Source organism: Larimichthys crocea, chromosome XV, assembly GCF_000972845.2.
Source record: "Larimichthys crocea isolate SSNF chromosome XV, L_crocea_2.0, whole genome shotgun sequence".
NCBI classification, from domain to species: domain Eukaryota; kingdom Metazoa; phylum Chordata; class Actinopteri; family Sciaenidae; genus Larimichthys; species Larimichthys crocea.
The window spans coordinates 16,257,166-16,271,209 of NC_040025.1; the positions used below are offsets into that span (position 1 = coordinate 16,257,166).

Below are 14,044 nucleotides of genomic sequence, written 5' to 3' on the forward strand. Positions count from 1 at the left end.
TCACTGTCATTACTCTATGTAATTATGTTCTGTTCAAACAATATCAGCAGCTTTTGTGTTATTCTTTTGATAGATTTAGACAAATTTGCAACTGATGACATCATGGATCCCATTGCCAAGGCAAAGATGGTGGCACTCAAGGGTATCAAGAGAGTGTTGGCACAGGATCCGATGGTTGTTCCCTCTGGCATTAACAGGTACTTTTGTTGTGTCAACCTTTTATTCATGTTTCTGAGTAACTATGTTTTAATTGGTGTATAATTATTTCAGAAAAAGAGGTATGTTTTTATTACCTTAGAATGAGTCTTTTACATCTACAGATGCTGTGGGTCCTCTTCCACAGAGTCCACCAACAATTATTCTATACTAACGGACAAACACTAGACACACACTCTAGATGGGGCCATTCATGCCTTTAGCCGCCACTGTAGTTTCTCCTTCACGCTAGTATGGAGAGGGTCATGTGACAGGCTTGTCATCAGCAACTGCAGTGCAAGGTGACACTAAGTCCTACAAATGAAATGACAGATATGTTTATAAAATCTATGGCTTCTTTAGCTGTAGACACAAAATCATTATACTGCTGACAACCAGCATGCTTCTGCTCCACAAGAACTACAAAGACAATAAGATGAAGTGGAAGGTTGCCAAAAATGGCACATGCTGTCTTTGGACAGAGTCATTTTGTTTTTCATTCTTCATATGCAGTATTTTTATTTTATAACATTGATGGTACACCACCTGTCCACCACCAAATGGAATACAAATGAAGTAAGCTACCAGCTGGAGAACATAGTGGAGCATTTAGCAACTAAATAGCCAGATCTTTCCCTCAGGGGTTGGTGGGAACCAAATAGAGCTGAGCTGAGCTGATAGGAGAGGATATTGTATTTACATGGCTCCAAATAAATATTAATGTTGCTGTGTGTTTGATGCATGCACTAAATTAGCCAGGTCTGACAGTATACTGAAAGCAGGGCAACTTCTGCAGGAGGGGACAGATATTGTTGGGAAGACTAAGAGTACTAGTGTTGGTAGGTTCAATTAGTTTCCTGGTTACCTATTGACCTTTGTACAAATATGTCAGTGGTTGCAAAAATGTTAGGGGGATGGTAGTAACCATTGTTTTTATAATTTAATAAGTATTCACTGAACATGCAGTTTAGTTTATTTCCAGTGCTAAGAGAATGTATCTACATTTAAATGCACTTCTGTACATACAACATTAAGTAAATGCATCATGGTTTAAATGTACCTCAATATGTACAGTAAGTTAACACATTACTATTCATACCGGCACAATGATCAGCGTTGATTATGACACTTCAGTTGGAGGTTCAACGCGTTAGGTTCAGTACAAAAATAGGCCAACACAAGCACTGGTAACAAGTGTTTTTTGCTGTCTTTTAATAAGCTATGATGTACTATGTATCACGGCTGAGCTAAAAATGGTGCTCTCAGTCACCAGTAAGTGGAGCTCCACTGCAAGAAGCTACTCATTATGTCAGTGATACACTTTACAGTGTTACATTTGTTCGTACTGAACACATCTACAACAGGATCTGCAATATTACTGGTACAACTTCTAGCCGAGGCAAATGATAAGAATTATTTACGTAATTAAGTATGTTTTACAATTCTTACAATGTGTAAAGCGTGCATTCGGACATGATTAGGCGCCGCAGCCAGATGTAGCAGGGTTTTGTAGTGGTGGTGGTCTCTGTTCTGGCAGCAGTGCTGAAACCTGTCTGAATCCAGTCTAAGACTCCAAAAAGAGTGATCTAGTGTACAGCAGTACCACCGTTTAACTGTCAAATGTCAAATATCATCACATGAAACCCATCAGGTGGTGGCAACACCATGGTAACTTGCACCGTTTTTGCTCAGCACACTGCCGATATAGTTAATATGTTTTATGTTTGGCTTTCCCTTCAGGCAACAAGTTTCTCTGCTTGCTCAGAGGCTGGCCTCTGCCCCAGGCACAGATCCAGCTCAACTTGCATCTGGACCTCTAAAGGTATGCTATATTGGTTGTCAGGACTGATTTTTATTTATTTCTATTAAGTTTGGTTCAGACTGATTTACACTGCTTTCTTTTTGTGATTAGGAGGGAGAAACAAGTGATCCCACCCAGTCAAGACCCAACCCTCCCCAGTTTGTGCAAGGAATCATCAGTATGTTCTACTAAAACTGCTTCTTGTTTAAAAACCCTGTTTAGTAATCTGGAAACATTGCTGTTCAACAAAGCCATCCTCTTTTATTGACTAAGTACTAAGTTATTCTATTCTGTTACAGATGATGCGGAACAGCACCAATATGAAGAGTGGCTTCTTCACACCCAGCAGTTACTCCAAATGCAGTTGAAAATTTTGGAAGAACAGATTGGAGTTCACCGCAAATCACGCAAGGCACTATGTGCTAAGCAACGCACTGCTAAGAAAGCTGGCAGGGAGTTTGCCGAGGCAGATGCAGAGAAACTGAAGTTGGTTACAGAAGAGCAAAGCAAAATTCAGAAACAGCTTGACCAGGTGTGTAGATATGAGGTTTACAGATTTGTCTGTAGTAAAGGTACTTCGCTTTTGATAAGTGTGAATTTATATCTGTTCATAATTATTCTGCTTCTAGGTACGCAAGCAGCAGAAAGAGCACACCAATCTTATTGCAGAATACAGAAGCAAGCAGCAGCAGCATCAGCAAAGCTCAGGTCTTCTTACCCCAGGCCATTCTGGCCAGGGTGGCCCCCCTCACATGTTTCCCAAGATGCCTAGCCAGATAGTGATGGGCCAACAGGGACCACCAGTAATGGGCCAGCACCCAGGCATGATGCCCCAAGGTGGAATGCCTGTCAGGATGCCTCAAGGGCAGCCCTTTATTGGTGGAGCCCAACCCCAGCTGCCTGCGACTCTTGGAGCCAGTGGTCCAAGGGCCCCAGGTCCTCCTGGGGCTCCAACAGGATTCTTCCCACAGGGACCTGGAATGCAAGGTGCAGACCCCAGGCTCCTCCAAGAAAGACAGCTTCAGCATAGGATGCAGATGGTAAAACTCCAGCAACAGCAGCAGCAACAGCAACAGGTGATGATGGGCCAGCAACCTATGCCACACCCAAATCAACAGTCTGGCTTAATTGCTCAGCCACAGTCCGGCATGATGGGGAATCAACTTATGGCCCAGCAACAAGCAAACACTCAACAGGGAATGCTAACCAACCAGGCCAATCAGCAGAGCATGGTGCCAGTTCCACAAGGAATGGTTGGAGGCCAGTCCGTGGCTCCAATGCCACAGAACCTTGCAGGAGGTCAGCCTATTAATCATGCTCAAGCCATGATGGCAGCTCAACCAGGGATTATGGGGAACCAGCAAGTTGCGCTATCACAGCAACAGAGGCCTCAGCTGATGATGGGTCCACAGGGAATGGTTGGATCTCCAGGTCATCCTGGCCTCAGGCCTCCCCAGGTCCAATTGACTCAACAACAACAGAATATTCTGGCTCAACGTATGCTTGCATCTCAACAGCAACAGCAGCAAAATGTTGCGAAGAATTTGGCCCACCTCCAGCAGCAGCAGATGGTTCAGCAAAGACAACCGACACAGTTGATCAATCAATCCAGCCAGGAGCAAGGAGGATTCTCCCAACCCTCTACCCCACAGATGGGATCCTCGCCTTCAGCAGGAAGTATCACACCCCAACCACAAGGAGCTACAGACAGCCAAAACTCAGGCCCCAAAGAGGGTGGGATCCTCAGCCCTGATTCGAGAACGCCACCACAGCAGAGTGGACCCTCCACCCCCAATCAGATGACCCAACTAGGCTCTGCAAATGATCATCAAACGGACATGGGGAGGCAGCAATTTCAACAACAGCAACAGCAGCAGCAGCATCAAAACCAGGTTTATATGGCTCAGCAGCAACAGTCAAATCCTCAGTCTGTACCTGAGCAACAAACCGGTTTGATTGGAAACCAACAATCTGTTGTACTTCAGCAACAGCAGCAACAATCTACTCTCCAGAGGCAAGGTTCTCTTAGTGTTGACAAACCTGGTTTGATGACTATAAAAGAGGAAGGGAAACCAACTGATTTCTTAGCTCAACAACAACAACAACAACAAACAGTTCAAAATGCCATGCAGCAGTCACAAGATCCCAGCATGCAGCAGCAGATCATAGGTCAGAACCATCCTGGCCAGTCACAGTCCATTGTGATGGGCCATAGTGCACAACAGCAAGCTCTCATGGCCCAGCAGCAAAAACAACAGGCCATGATGGGCATGATAAGAGCCCAGCAGCAAGGGATGATGGCACAGAGGCCTGCACTTCAACCTGGACAGATCCGCACCCCTATCAACATCCAGGCTATTATTGCTCAGAATCCTCAGCTTCGCAATCTTCCCCCAAACCAGCAGATACAGCACATCCAGGCCATGATTGCCCAGAGGCAGCTCCAACAGGGGCAGATGCTGCGGATGTCAATGGCTCAAGGTCAGCAAGGTCAGTTGAGGTCTCACATACCACCAGGACAGGTGCCACAGGTTGGGCAGCAGATGCCAGGGATGGAAGGCCAACAGATGCCATATGGAGCCATGGGGAAGCCAGGAGCAGTAGTCCATCAACAACAGTCAGGCATGGTAGGCCAGCAACCTGGTGTTGGTGTTGCTCCCCAGATACAGCAGGGGATGATGGTCCCTGGGCAACAACAGCCACAAGTAGGGGAGATGATGCAACATATTATGAGAGGTCAGGTACCAGTGCCACCTTCTCCCATGGACCATGGCCGCATGATAAGGCCAACATCTCCGCGTCAGCCATTGGCCAACTCTCCTGGGGATCCACAACGGCACACATTTAATCAAGCTATGGGAATGCGTCCACCCACTCCCAACCAGAACCAACAAGCACTAATGGTAGCTGCAGGCCGCATGCAGGGCTCTCCATCCCATGCATATTCTCCAAGAGGTTCCTTTGGTATGAGCCCAGCCCACCCAGCTTCACCCCATTCGTCCCATGTCTCTTCACCCTCTTTAGCTGACAATAGGGCTGGAAGAGGGAGTCCATACAGCCAAGTCAAGGCATCTCCACTCAGGTCACCTGGAGCCAAGAGTCCACTTGATTGTCCAGGACTTAAATTAGAAACTCAGACATCAGGCAATGAAACATCTCAGGCCGCCTCAGTTATCCCCAATGGTCCACAGAAAGGCATGAATATTCATCAGCAACAGCCGCAGCAGATCACAGACAGCAATGTTCTTCATGCACAACATGGCTCTAGAGCAGGGGAGCTATGCAAGATTACCCTACAGAACATTAAACAGGAACCAAGAGAGGTTCAGTGTGATGGCGTGGCAGAGGCTCATCCTGGGGCTATAAAGCGAGAAGCAACAGGAGAGACTGTTGCTTCTGGGAACAACACTAGCTTTGTTAATGCTGGAAACATGACTGGAGACCCTGGAGCTCAAGGCCCTAGATCTGAGACTGGACAGCAACTACTACAGAAACTCCTGAGAACTAAGAACCTTCAGCTCGGCGCTCAGAGGCCTTCTGAGGGCATCCACAATGAGATCAATGGCCACATCAACACGAAATTAGCACTGCTGGAACAAAAACTACAAGGGACTCCACGTAATATGGAGGTATGTTGTTCTTCAGTGTATATTCATTATTTTTGCCCTCATCATTTTGTTGTTTGTGTAATAAGAGTTTCTCATTAATTTTGTCAACTCTCTCACAGGATTTACAGTCTATAACAAAAAGGGCTCCTGTACAAAAACCAAAGCGTACCAATAAGGCAACTGGAGACCGAGGGCCTAACGCACGTAAGAAGAATAAGAAGGAAGAAGCTGGAAAAAGTGCAGAAGCCCTGATAAAGCAACTCAAACAGGTAAAAGGGTGGAAAAAGCTGAATTTTCTAAATGTTTTTTGCCATTGATGTTTTGAAGAGTGCTTATTCATCATTTTACCTCATTTACCTTCCAGGGTCTGTCTCTGCTGCCTCTGATGGAGCCTTCAATCACTGCCAGTCTGGATCTCTTTGCTCCTTTTGGAAGCAGTCCAGCCAATGGCAAAGCCCAGCTCAAAGGATCTTTTGGAAATGCAGTGCTGGACAATATCCCAGACTATTATTCTCAGTTACTCACCAAGGTATAATTCAGCAGCAACATGAACTAATGGCTATCTTTTGCAGACTGACAACATTTAGTTATTGATTTAATGCTACTTCAAGAACAAAGTCTTTAACAGAACAAAGTTGTTTTTATGAAGTTATTGTTTTGTGCCTTTACAGAGTAACCTCAGTAACCCACCAACACCGCCATCCTCCCTGCCACCTACTCCTCCACCTTCAGTACAGCACAAGCTGCTGAATGGAGTGACTCCTGGTGAGGAGATGTCTGAGGGTCAGAAAGACACCGAACCAGCAGAACCAATGGGTAAACAATGAGAAATTAGGCATGAAATTAATGTTTTTCATGATATTATTCTGCAGTTGTACAGTAATTGGATTCTAAATAACTAATTTTCCCTGCAGATTCTGTTACAGAGGAGGTGAAGAGTGTAGATATTCTCGCTGCTCTTCCCACCCCACCACATAACCAGAATGAGGACATAAGGTACAATTCTTTTAAGTTCTTTGTCAACCAAAGTACATAGATTTGCTCAGTGGTTACAACTGTAGGAAATATTATTTTTAACAGGATGGAGAGTGATGACGAGGATGCCCCAGAAAGCATCATCCCGGCATCATCCCCAGAGAGTAACGTAGGAGATGAAACACCACGTTTCCCTCACCTACGGGAGCCTAAAGAGGAGGAGACTGAGAGAGCAATATCCCCCATTATCCCCCTCATACCTCGCACTGCCATCCCAGGTATTACAAAACATTATAAATGTTCCCTAAAACGACAGCAGCATTCTTTATATTTATCCTTTTATACATGCTTTGGTGAAATGTATGCATGTGAACTGACAAAAGACTGATTTGCACATTTCCCTTCAAAGCTTTCCCAGAAACCAAACCATTTGAAGCAGCTGATAGCAAGGTAGTCTCAACATCCAACCACTGGGATAAGTCCAAAAGCAACGAGGTGTCTGTTACCTTCACATTGTCCTCTGCTGCAGCCAAGGTATGAAGCCATGATATCACTGCACACAGTTTGACCTTTCCTCATCTTCATGCATATTTAACAAAAACTTTGATTTTTTTTTTTTTTCCAGAAACTGAATCATGTGATGATGGCGATGGCCCAACTTCTCAACATTAGGATGCCAGGTTCTTATGAGGTGACTTTCCCTCCCCAAAACCCTGACATGCCTGGAGTTGATGGAGCTGGGAAAGGACCTGGCCAGTCAGGTATGCATTTAGAGACTATTTAGACCCTGACAAACCAAGCCATGCAACATATGTCGTAGTTGGTGTGAGATGCTGTTCAAAAAACAAAGTTTTGTCATTGCAGTATAGTGACAACAGTGCTCTTAAACATGAATGCAAGACATGTAAGAAGTTTATTCGTACATAAATTCAGACTTATGTTATTGAGGTCATGTTTTTCAGGCGTTTTGTGTACGAAGGACAGCGCTTCACCCAGTCAGGATGAATGGCTAAGGCAGTTTGATGTATCTCTACCAGGCTGTACATTAAAGAAACAAGTGGACATTCTGGCACTTATTAAACAGGTCAGTCATTACAGGTCTCTTGAGAACTGTGTGAATTATTGATCTTTGTCTTAGCATATACCATGTATTTCTTGAAATCTCATATGTGCCTTTGTCTCTCAGGAATTCCCAGAAAAAGAGGACAAACCAGCCCAGCACTGTTACACAACCAATGTAAATGACCTGGATGTGCGTCACCTTCCTAGTATACCAGTGGAGGAATCTCCACCCCCCTCACCATACCCTCCACAACCTCCCCCATCGGTGCCAGTTCCATCTACTGAAGCTGAACCTTCGAAAAAATCAGCTCCTCCATCCCCGTCTCCCCCCAGTCCCACCACCGTCCAGATCAAAACTGAGCCTGAACAGGAAGTTGCTCTTTCTATAGATGCTGCTCGACCAACTGATGTCACAGAGTCTGAAGTTGCTGCTCCAGAGTCAGTCACAGATCCAGAAACTGCCTGTGCAGTTCCAGATCCTACTGCTCCTACTGAAGATCATCCAAGTCCTGCTGCCAAGGAGGAAGAGGAGGCCATCGAGGTAGCTCAACCTCCTGAAGATTCTCCAAACAATGTGGAGTCTTCCCCAAAGGCCATCAAACAGCGCAGGCCTCTCTCCCCTGATGAGGAGGTAATACATCCCAAAGTGAAAAAATGGAAGGGGATTCGCTGGAAGCGTCTTCAAATTGTCATCTCAATACGTAAGGGTGGCTCTAAGAAGGAGAGCAGTCGTGAGGTGTCTGAGCTAATGGAACGCCTTCGCATAACTCTTCGACCTGACAGGCTGCCTCGCGATAAGCGTAAATGCTGCTTCTGCCATGAGGAAGGTGATGGAGCTACAGATGGGCCTGCCCGGTTGCTCAACATTGACGTGGACCTTTGGGTGCACCTGAACTGTGCCCTGTGGTCCACAGAGGTTTATGAGACACAGGGAGGCGCCCTCATCAATGTGGAGGTAGCCCTGCGCCGGGGATTGCGGACTCTTTGCGCTTACTGCCAGAAGACTGGTGCCACCAACAGTTGCAACAGACTGCGCTGTCCAAATGTCTACCACTTCGCCTGTGCCATCCGGGCACGCTGCATGTTCTTCAAAGACAAGACCATGTTGTGCACCCAGCATAAGCTGAAGGGCCCCAGTGAAGATGAACTCAGCGCGTTTGCTGTTTTACGGCGCGTCTACATTGAGCGTGATGAAGTGAAGCAGATTGCCAGCATCTTACAGCGAGGTGACCGCATCCACCTGTTCCGTGTTGGTGGTCTCATCTTTCACGCTGTTGGCCAGTTGCTACCCTCCCAGATGGCGAACTTCCACTCACCAACTGCCATTTTCCCTGTTGGCTATGAGGCCACACGCATCTATTGGAGCACACGTCTGCCCAACAAGCGCTGTCGCTACCGCTGCCGCATCAGTGAGGATGATGGTCGCCCTCTGTTTGAGGTGCGCGTTCTGGAGCATGGCATGGAGGATTTGCAGTATCGTGACACCACTCCTGAGGGTAAAAACTTATACATTGCTCCTATTTTATGTTTACATACAATCCAATTTAAATAACTCTCTTTAACATTTATTTCATTTAATTCACCATTTTTCTCTTTTTTAGGAATCTGGGAGCGGGTGGTTCAGCAGGTGGCAAAACTCCGAGATGAATCATCCATGTTGAAGCTGTTCACTGAACATGTCAAGGGAGAGGAGATGTATGGCCTCACCATTCATGCGGTCATGCGTATCACTGAGTCGGTAAGATTTTGTAGCAGGAAAAAGGGTCACTTTGTGTCTCATTTAATTTAGTTTTTGTCCCCTATTCATATATTTGTACAATTTTGGCAAATATACTTGCCAAAATTTTACAAATATACAAGAAATACTACTACTGAAAAAAACAAACCTGACTGATGGTTGTAGACTCAAGCAGACATGATAGTATACAGAAAGCTTGACCAGACTCAAGTATTTGAGACCTGCAGGCTACAGAACCAGAAACCTGCTATAATATAATGGCTCTTCTGTAGATCAAAGTGCATGATTAACATGATTTGTGTGACTTTGTTGTGTTTTAGTTGCCTGGAGTGGAGAACTGCCCGAACTACCAGTTCCGATATGGCCGTCACCCTCTGATGGAGCTCCCTCTTATGATCAACCCCACCGGCTGTGCTCGCTCTGAGCCCAAGGTCCCCACACAATGCAAGAGGTAAAGTATTGAATAGTTTGTATAATAGAAGTGTTTTCAGATGGTTTAATATGTAACTCAACAAATGTCCCATGAACCTCGCATTTCTAAATGCATCGTACAAGTGACTGGATGCACACTCTGATTTTTTATTTTTTTCCGTTTGTCAAGGCCTCACACTTTAAATAGCACCAGCGTGTCAAAGGCCTACCAGAGTACCTTCACTGGAGAGCTCAACACACCATACAGCAAGCAGTTTGTCCACTCCAAGTCATCCCAGTACCGCCGCCTGAAGACTGAGTGGAAAAATAACGTGTATCTGGCACGATCCCGTATCCAGGGCTTGGGTCTGTACGCTGCTAAAGATCTGGAGAAGCACACCATGGTCATTGAGTACATTGGCACAGTCATACGCAACGAGGTGGCCAATCGGCGTGAGAAGATCTACGAGTTGCAGGTACGCCAGCTGGAAAACACTTAAGAACCAACAAGATATAGAGTTGAGTTGTGTGTCAACCATTTCATATTTTCTTCCTCTAACTTAGAACCGTGGGATCTACATGTTCCGTATCAACAATGAGCAGGTGATTGATGCTACTCTGACAGGTGGCCCAGCTCGGTAAGTGTTGATTTGTGATTGCTTGCCTCATTGTAAGCCTCTTACTCTATCCAGTATGTTTTTTTGTTTTTAAAAAAAAAAAAAACTGAATTAACTTTTTTCTCCTCTGCAGCTACGTCAACCATTCCTGTGCCCCCAACTGTGTTGCAGAGGTTGTAACGTTTGACAAAGAAGACAAGATTATCATAATTTCCAGCCGCAGGATCCCCAAGGGAGAAGAGGTGCAGTGAATTAGAAAAAAGATCACTACTCACACTAACCAATCCTCTTAATTTTACTACCTTTTTTTTATGCTTTTTAAAGTTAACTTTTAAATCTGTGCAGCCACTAACTCTCCCCGTTTCTTAATTCCAGCTGACCTACGACTACCAGTTTGATTTCGAGGACGATCAGCACAAGATCCCCTGCCATTGTGGAGCCTGGAATTGCAGAAAGTGGATGAACTAACCAGAAAGAAAGAGAGAAAAAATGGAGAATTCCCCTCTCACTGGTGCCAGAACACTCCTGCGCCAAAGCCTTTGAATCCTACATAGCCAGTGCATAAGCTGTTCTGAAAGACGTGGAGGAAGCCAGACCTCCGTCATTGAAAGACTAAAGCGTTGACACGTGTAGCCAAAGGTTTGAAGAGCATTAATCAATAAAAGCAACCGACCACCTCTGTCAACAGCAGCTTGATGGTGGGACTAACGTTTCATGTTTGGACTAGTGAATAACCCTTTTCCTCAGCCAAAACCCTTTCCCCCCCTTGACTGTTCTCAATAAGCTTACAGTGGCTGGAAAACAATCCTCAACATCTACCAAATGATTCTGACCCTCTGATATCAATACTTGTAGTGCAGAGCTCACCTGGAGCTTCGACAAAAAGCCATTTTAAAATACTAAGAATGAACTAATGATGCATTTTTATGTTCCAAGTCGGACCTATTTCCTGTCCTACCTGACCACACCTCCCCCTCACCTCCCAGAAAAAAAGGCACTTTCCCATCAAGTCATCAATGAAGACAACACGGATATTTGGCTAGCTAGACAATCTTGATGTGGCTCTGTGTAAGAACTACATATGATCGATGGAAAAAGAGATGTAAGTTAATATAAAAATTTGAGATGCTATTGATCTGTGGCTCCAGAGGCACCAGATGTTGTGACTGTGTGGAGTCCCAAGGTGGGTTAGTTGGACCCAGTCTACCTCATTGATTTAGCGGGAAGTGACTGCTTTGTATAAAAACTGTTAACTGCTACTGTGGAACGGGGGGGTGGGGAAGGGGGAATGTTTTTATGGGCTTAGCCTTCTCGGACAAGCAGGGAATCTTAAGCAGCAGGTTTGCTCTATCTACTCTATGCTGATGATGATTTACAATAATGAGCCAACATAATTATTATTCATGAATTGTTTATACAGAGGAAATATATGACAGTTTTGATAAGATATTGCATTAACATCACAATCAGAAGCTTAGCAGGTGTCCTGTATGCCACCAAATCATCCTGGATATTGATGTAGCTTTTTTTTTCTCTTCTTTTTTTTTTTTGTTTTTTTGTTCTGTTTTATTTATGCGTCTCAAAAAAACATGTTATTAGCTGTGTGAAAGCACAATAACATCCACCTTTTTAAGTTGCTTAAAGATAATGGTGTGAGTGAACGGCTCTAGGATCACAGGACACTCAGTCTTTCGAAGAAGACACAGTCCAAATTTAACCAAGTACACATTTGCTTGCTGCTTCACACATTGAAGTTTCCACTTGTTGTAAAAACCAGCCGGTGGATGCATGACTACTGTCCCATGAAATGCTTTTTATTCCCCAACAACTCGATCTTCTCACAACTCAACCTTAAAACTTTGAATCATGCCTCTTCCTCTCTGTATTATTTAGTTGACTGTTGTTAAACTTTACTGTAGTAAGTCTTCCTCTGCCTGAGTACAGCCTGCAGTGTTTCTACTTCCCCCTGTAGTGTGCTTTTCTAGTGCTGGTACTGTCCTCTCGAGGCTGGACTGATGGCAGGGAAAGACTTATTGGAAAAAAGGGCATTTGTTTTCATTTCTATGTAAGATGAATGAAAAAGTCTTTAAAGGGAGCTTTACTAAAAACTCCACCTTCTCATACTACTTTGTTTCCTCCTTCCCCTAACCTAAGACCTCACATGATTTTAAAAATGCAAAGTTGTACAAACTGTATATATAGTATATGCATTAGGGGACAGCAACTCTTTATCCAGCCCCTTTGTAATCAATAAAGTCAAAAGTGTAGAGAAATAAAATTGAAAAAAAAATCAACCACTGGATATCATTTTAACAAAGATAAAGCTGTATATAAATATAAATATATGTAAAATGGCAAACTAATATCTTTATGTATATGAACCAGAGTGTTTTGCATTTACCTGTTTTTCTATTAGTGTTTTTGCTATAAGCTCTCAGAGACAAGTTTGTTAAAAATAGGTATGAGAAAATGTCTGGTCTTCTCTAATCAATTGCGACGAGAAGCCAATGTGATTATAAAAACTGTTTGGATTCATGTGGAGGGTCGTTAATTAGACATGAAAATCACTTCTTGCGTAAAGCAGTACAATGGTGCATAGCATTTGTATTTATGTAATATTGTTCGTGTTTATTTTTTTTTCTTTTTATTTATGCTACTGCTTGTTTGATTACCAAAACCTGTCCCTTAATCGGTCACAATTGGATTAATATACTCTTGAATGGAAAATCTTGAACTCCCTAGAATATTGTTAGTGTTTTTGCTTTTTTATATCTTCCCTATAGAAGTGAATGTGTTGGTAAACCTTGTGAAATGGTTACTTGGCCTAATGTATGTTATGATGTAATACTCAAAGTTAATCCCATACTTAACCTGGTAATGAATTGCACTCTCATAGTATAAAGGAGAACTTCTCTAAAAGTGGTAGATATTGATCAAGTATCCGAAGCAGTGATATATATATTTTTTGGTATGTTTCTATTTCAAGGGAAGACCATGACGAGACATTATGCCGCTCACTGGATTTTAGCCTGAATAATTTTTAACTTCTCTGAATCTTAATTTAAGTTCTCTGCATATCTTATAATTTAATAAAGTTTGCTCAAATTGAAGGTTTTTTTTAACCTCACCTACTTTTTAAAAAGATGTTGCATCTGTACAGCAGAGATACTTTTAGGGAATATGAATAAATATAATGATCATTTTTATTGTATGTGGCATGTTTTGTATGGATATTATTTTGAATTGTACATATTTTTTTCAGGACGCCAGAGGTTGCATCTCTTTATATACAGCTTTCCCACTCCCTTTCCCCTTCATCTTATTTCTTTGTCTGCTTTTGTTTCTTGTAAAGGAAAATAAAATGCATTTTAAATATGAGCTCATTTTTCTTTTTGACTCAGACTTAAAGCAGTGCTGATGCTGAGCTAGAAGATGTATTCTTGACTTTGGAAATCAATTTAAACATTAACAACATCAACACACAATATATAATCATGGCCTTCATCAGCGGATAGAGCTTGAAGATGGTTATGATGAACTGGTGACCTATCCAGGGTGTACCCTAATCCTCTGCAGAAAATAAGCAGTTATGGATGGATAGTGAATACTGCAGGTGATTAAAAAATAAAAATAAAGG

At 43.4% G+C, this 14,044-nt stretch overlaps 1 protein-coding gene across 4 annotated transcripts in view; it reads left to right on the forward strand.

The window, feature by feature from the left end:
- The window catches only part of kmt2d (lysine (K)-specific methyltransferase 2D), a 30,633-nt gene extending 17,331 nt beyond the window's left edge, over positions 1 to 13,302 (forward strand). For all 4 annotated transcript variants that reach the window (XM_027288936.1, XM_019259272.2, XM_019259273.2 and 1 more), the window contains exons 36-55: positions 74 to 197; positions 1,936 to 2,017; positions 2,108 to 2,174; positions 2,296 to 2,528; positions 2,626 to 5,625; positions 5,724 to 5,873; positions 5,969 to 6,133; positions 6,276 to 6,420; positions 6,519 to 6,600; positions 6,685 to 6,857; positions 6,989 to 7,113; positions 7,205 to 7,340; positions 7,542 to 7,663; positions 7,766 to 9,137; positions 9,243 to 9,379; positions 9,700 to 9,830; positions 9,981 to 10,266; positions 10,355 to 10,428; positions 10,541 to 10,649; positions 10,783 to 13,302. In XM_027288936.1, coding sequence (XP_027144737.1) covers positions 74 to 197; positions 1,936 to 2,017; positions 2,108 to 2,174; positions 2,296 to 2,528; positions 2,626 to 5,625; positions 5,724 to 5,873; positions 5,969 to 6,133; positions 6,276 to 6,420; positions 6,519 to 6,600; positions 6,685 to 6,857; positions 6,989 to 7,113; positions 7,205 to 7,340; positions 7,542 to 7,663; positions 7,766 to 9,137; positions 9,243 to 9,379; positions 9,700 to 9,830; positions 9,981 to 10,266; positions 10,355 to 10,428; positions 10,541 to 10,649; positions 10,783 to 10,875 — 6,806 coding nt within the window. In that variant the 3' untranslated portion in view covers positions 10,876 to 13,302. The remainder of the gene's footprint in view (positions 1 to 73; positions 198 to 1,935; positions 2,018 to 2,107; positions 2,175 to 2,295; positions 2,529 to 2,625; positions 5,626 to 5,723; positions 5,874 to 5,968; positions 6,134 to 6,275; positions 6,421 to 6,518; positions 6,601 to 6,684; positions 6,858 to 6,988; positions 7,114 to 7,204; positions 7,341 to 7,541; positions 7,664 to 7,765; positions 9,138 to 9,242; positions 9,380 to 9,699; positions 9,831 to 9,980; positions 10,267 to 10,354; positions 10,429 to 10,540; positions 10,650 to 10,782) is intronic.
- The last annotated feature ends 742 nt before the right edge of the window (positions 13,303 to 14,044 follow it).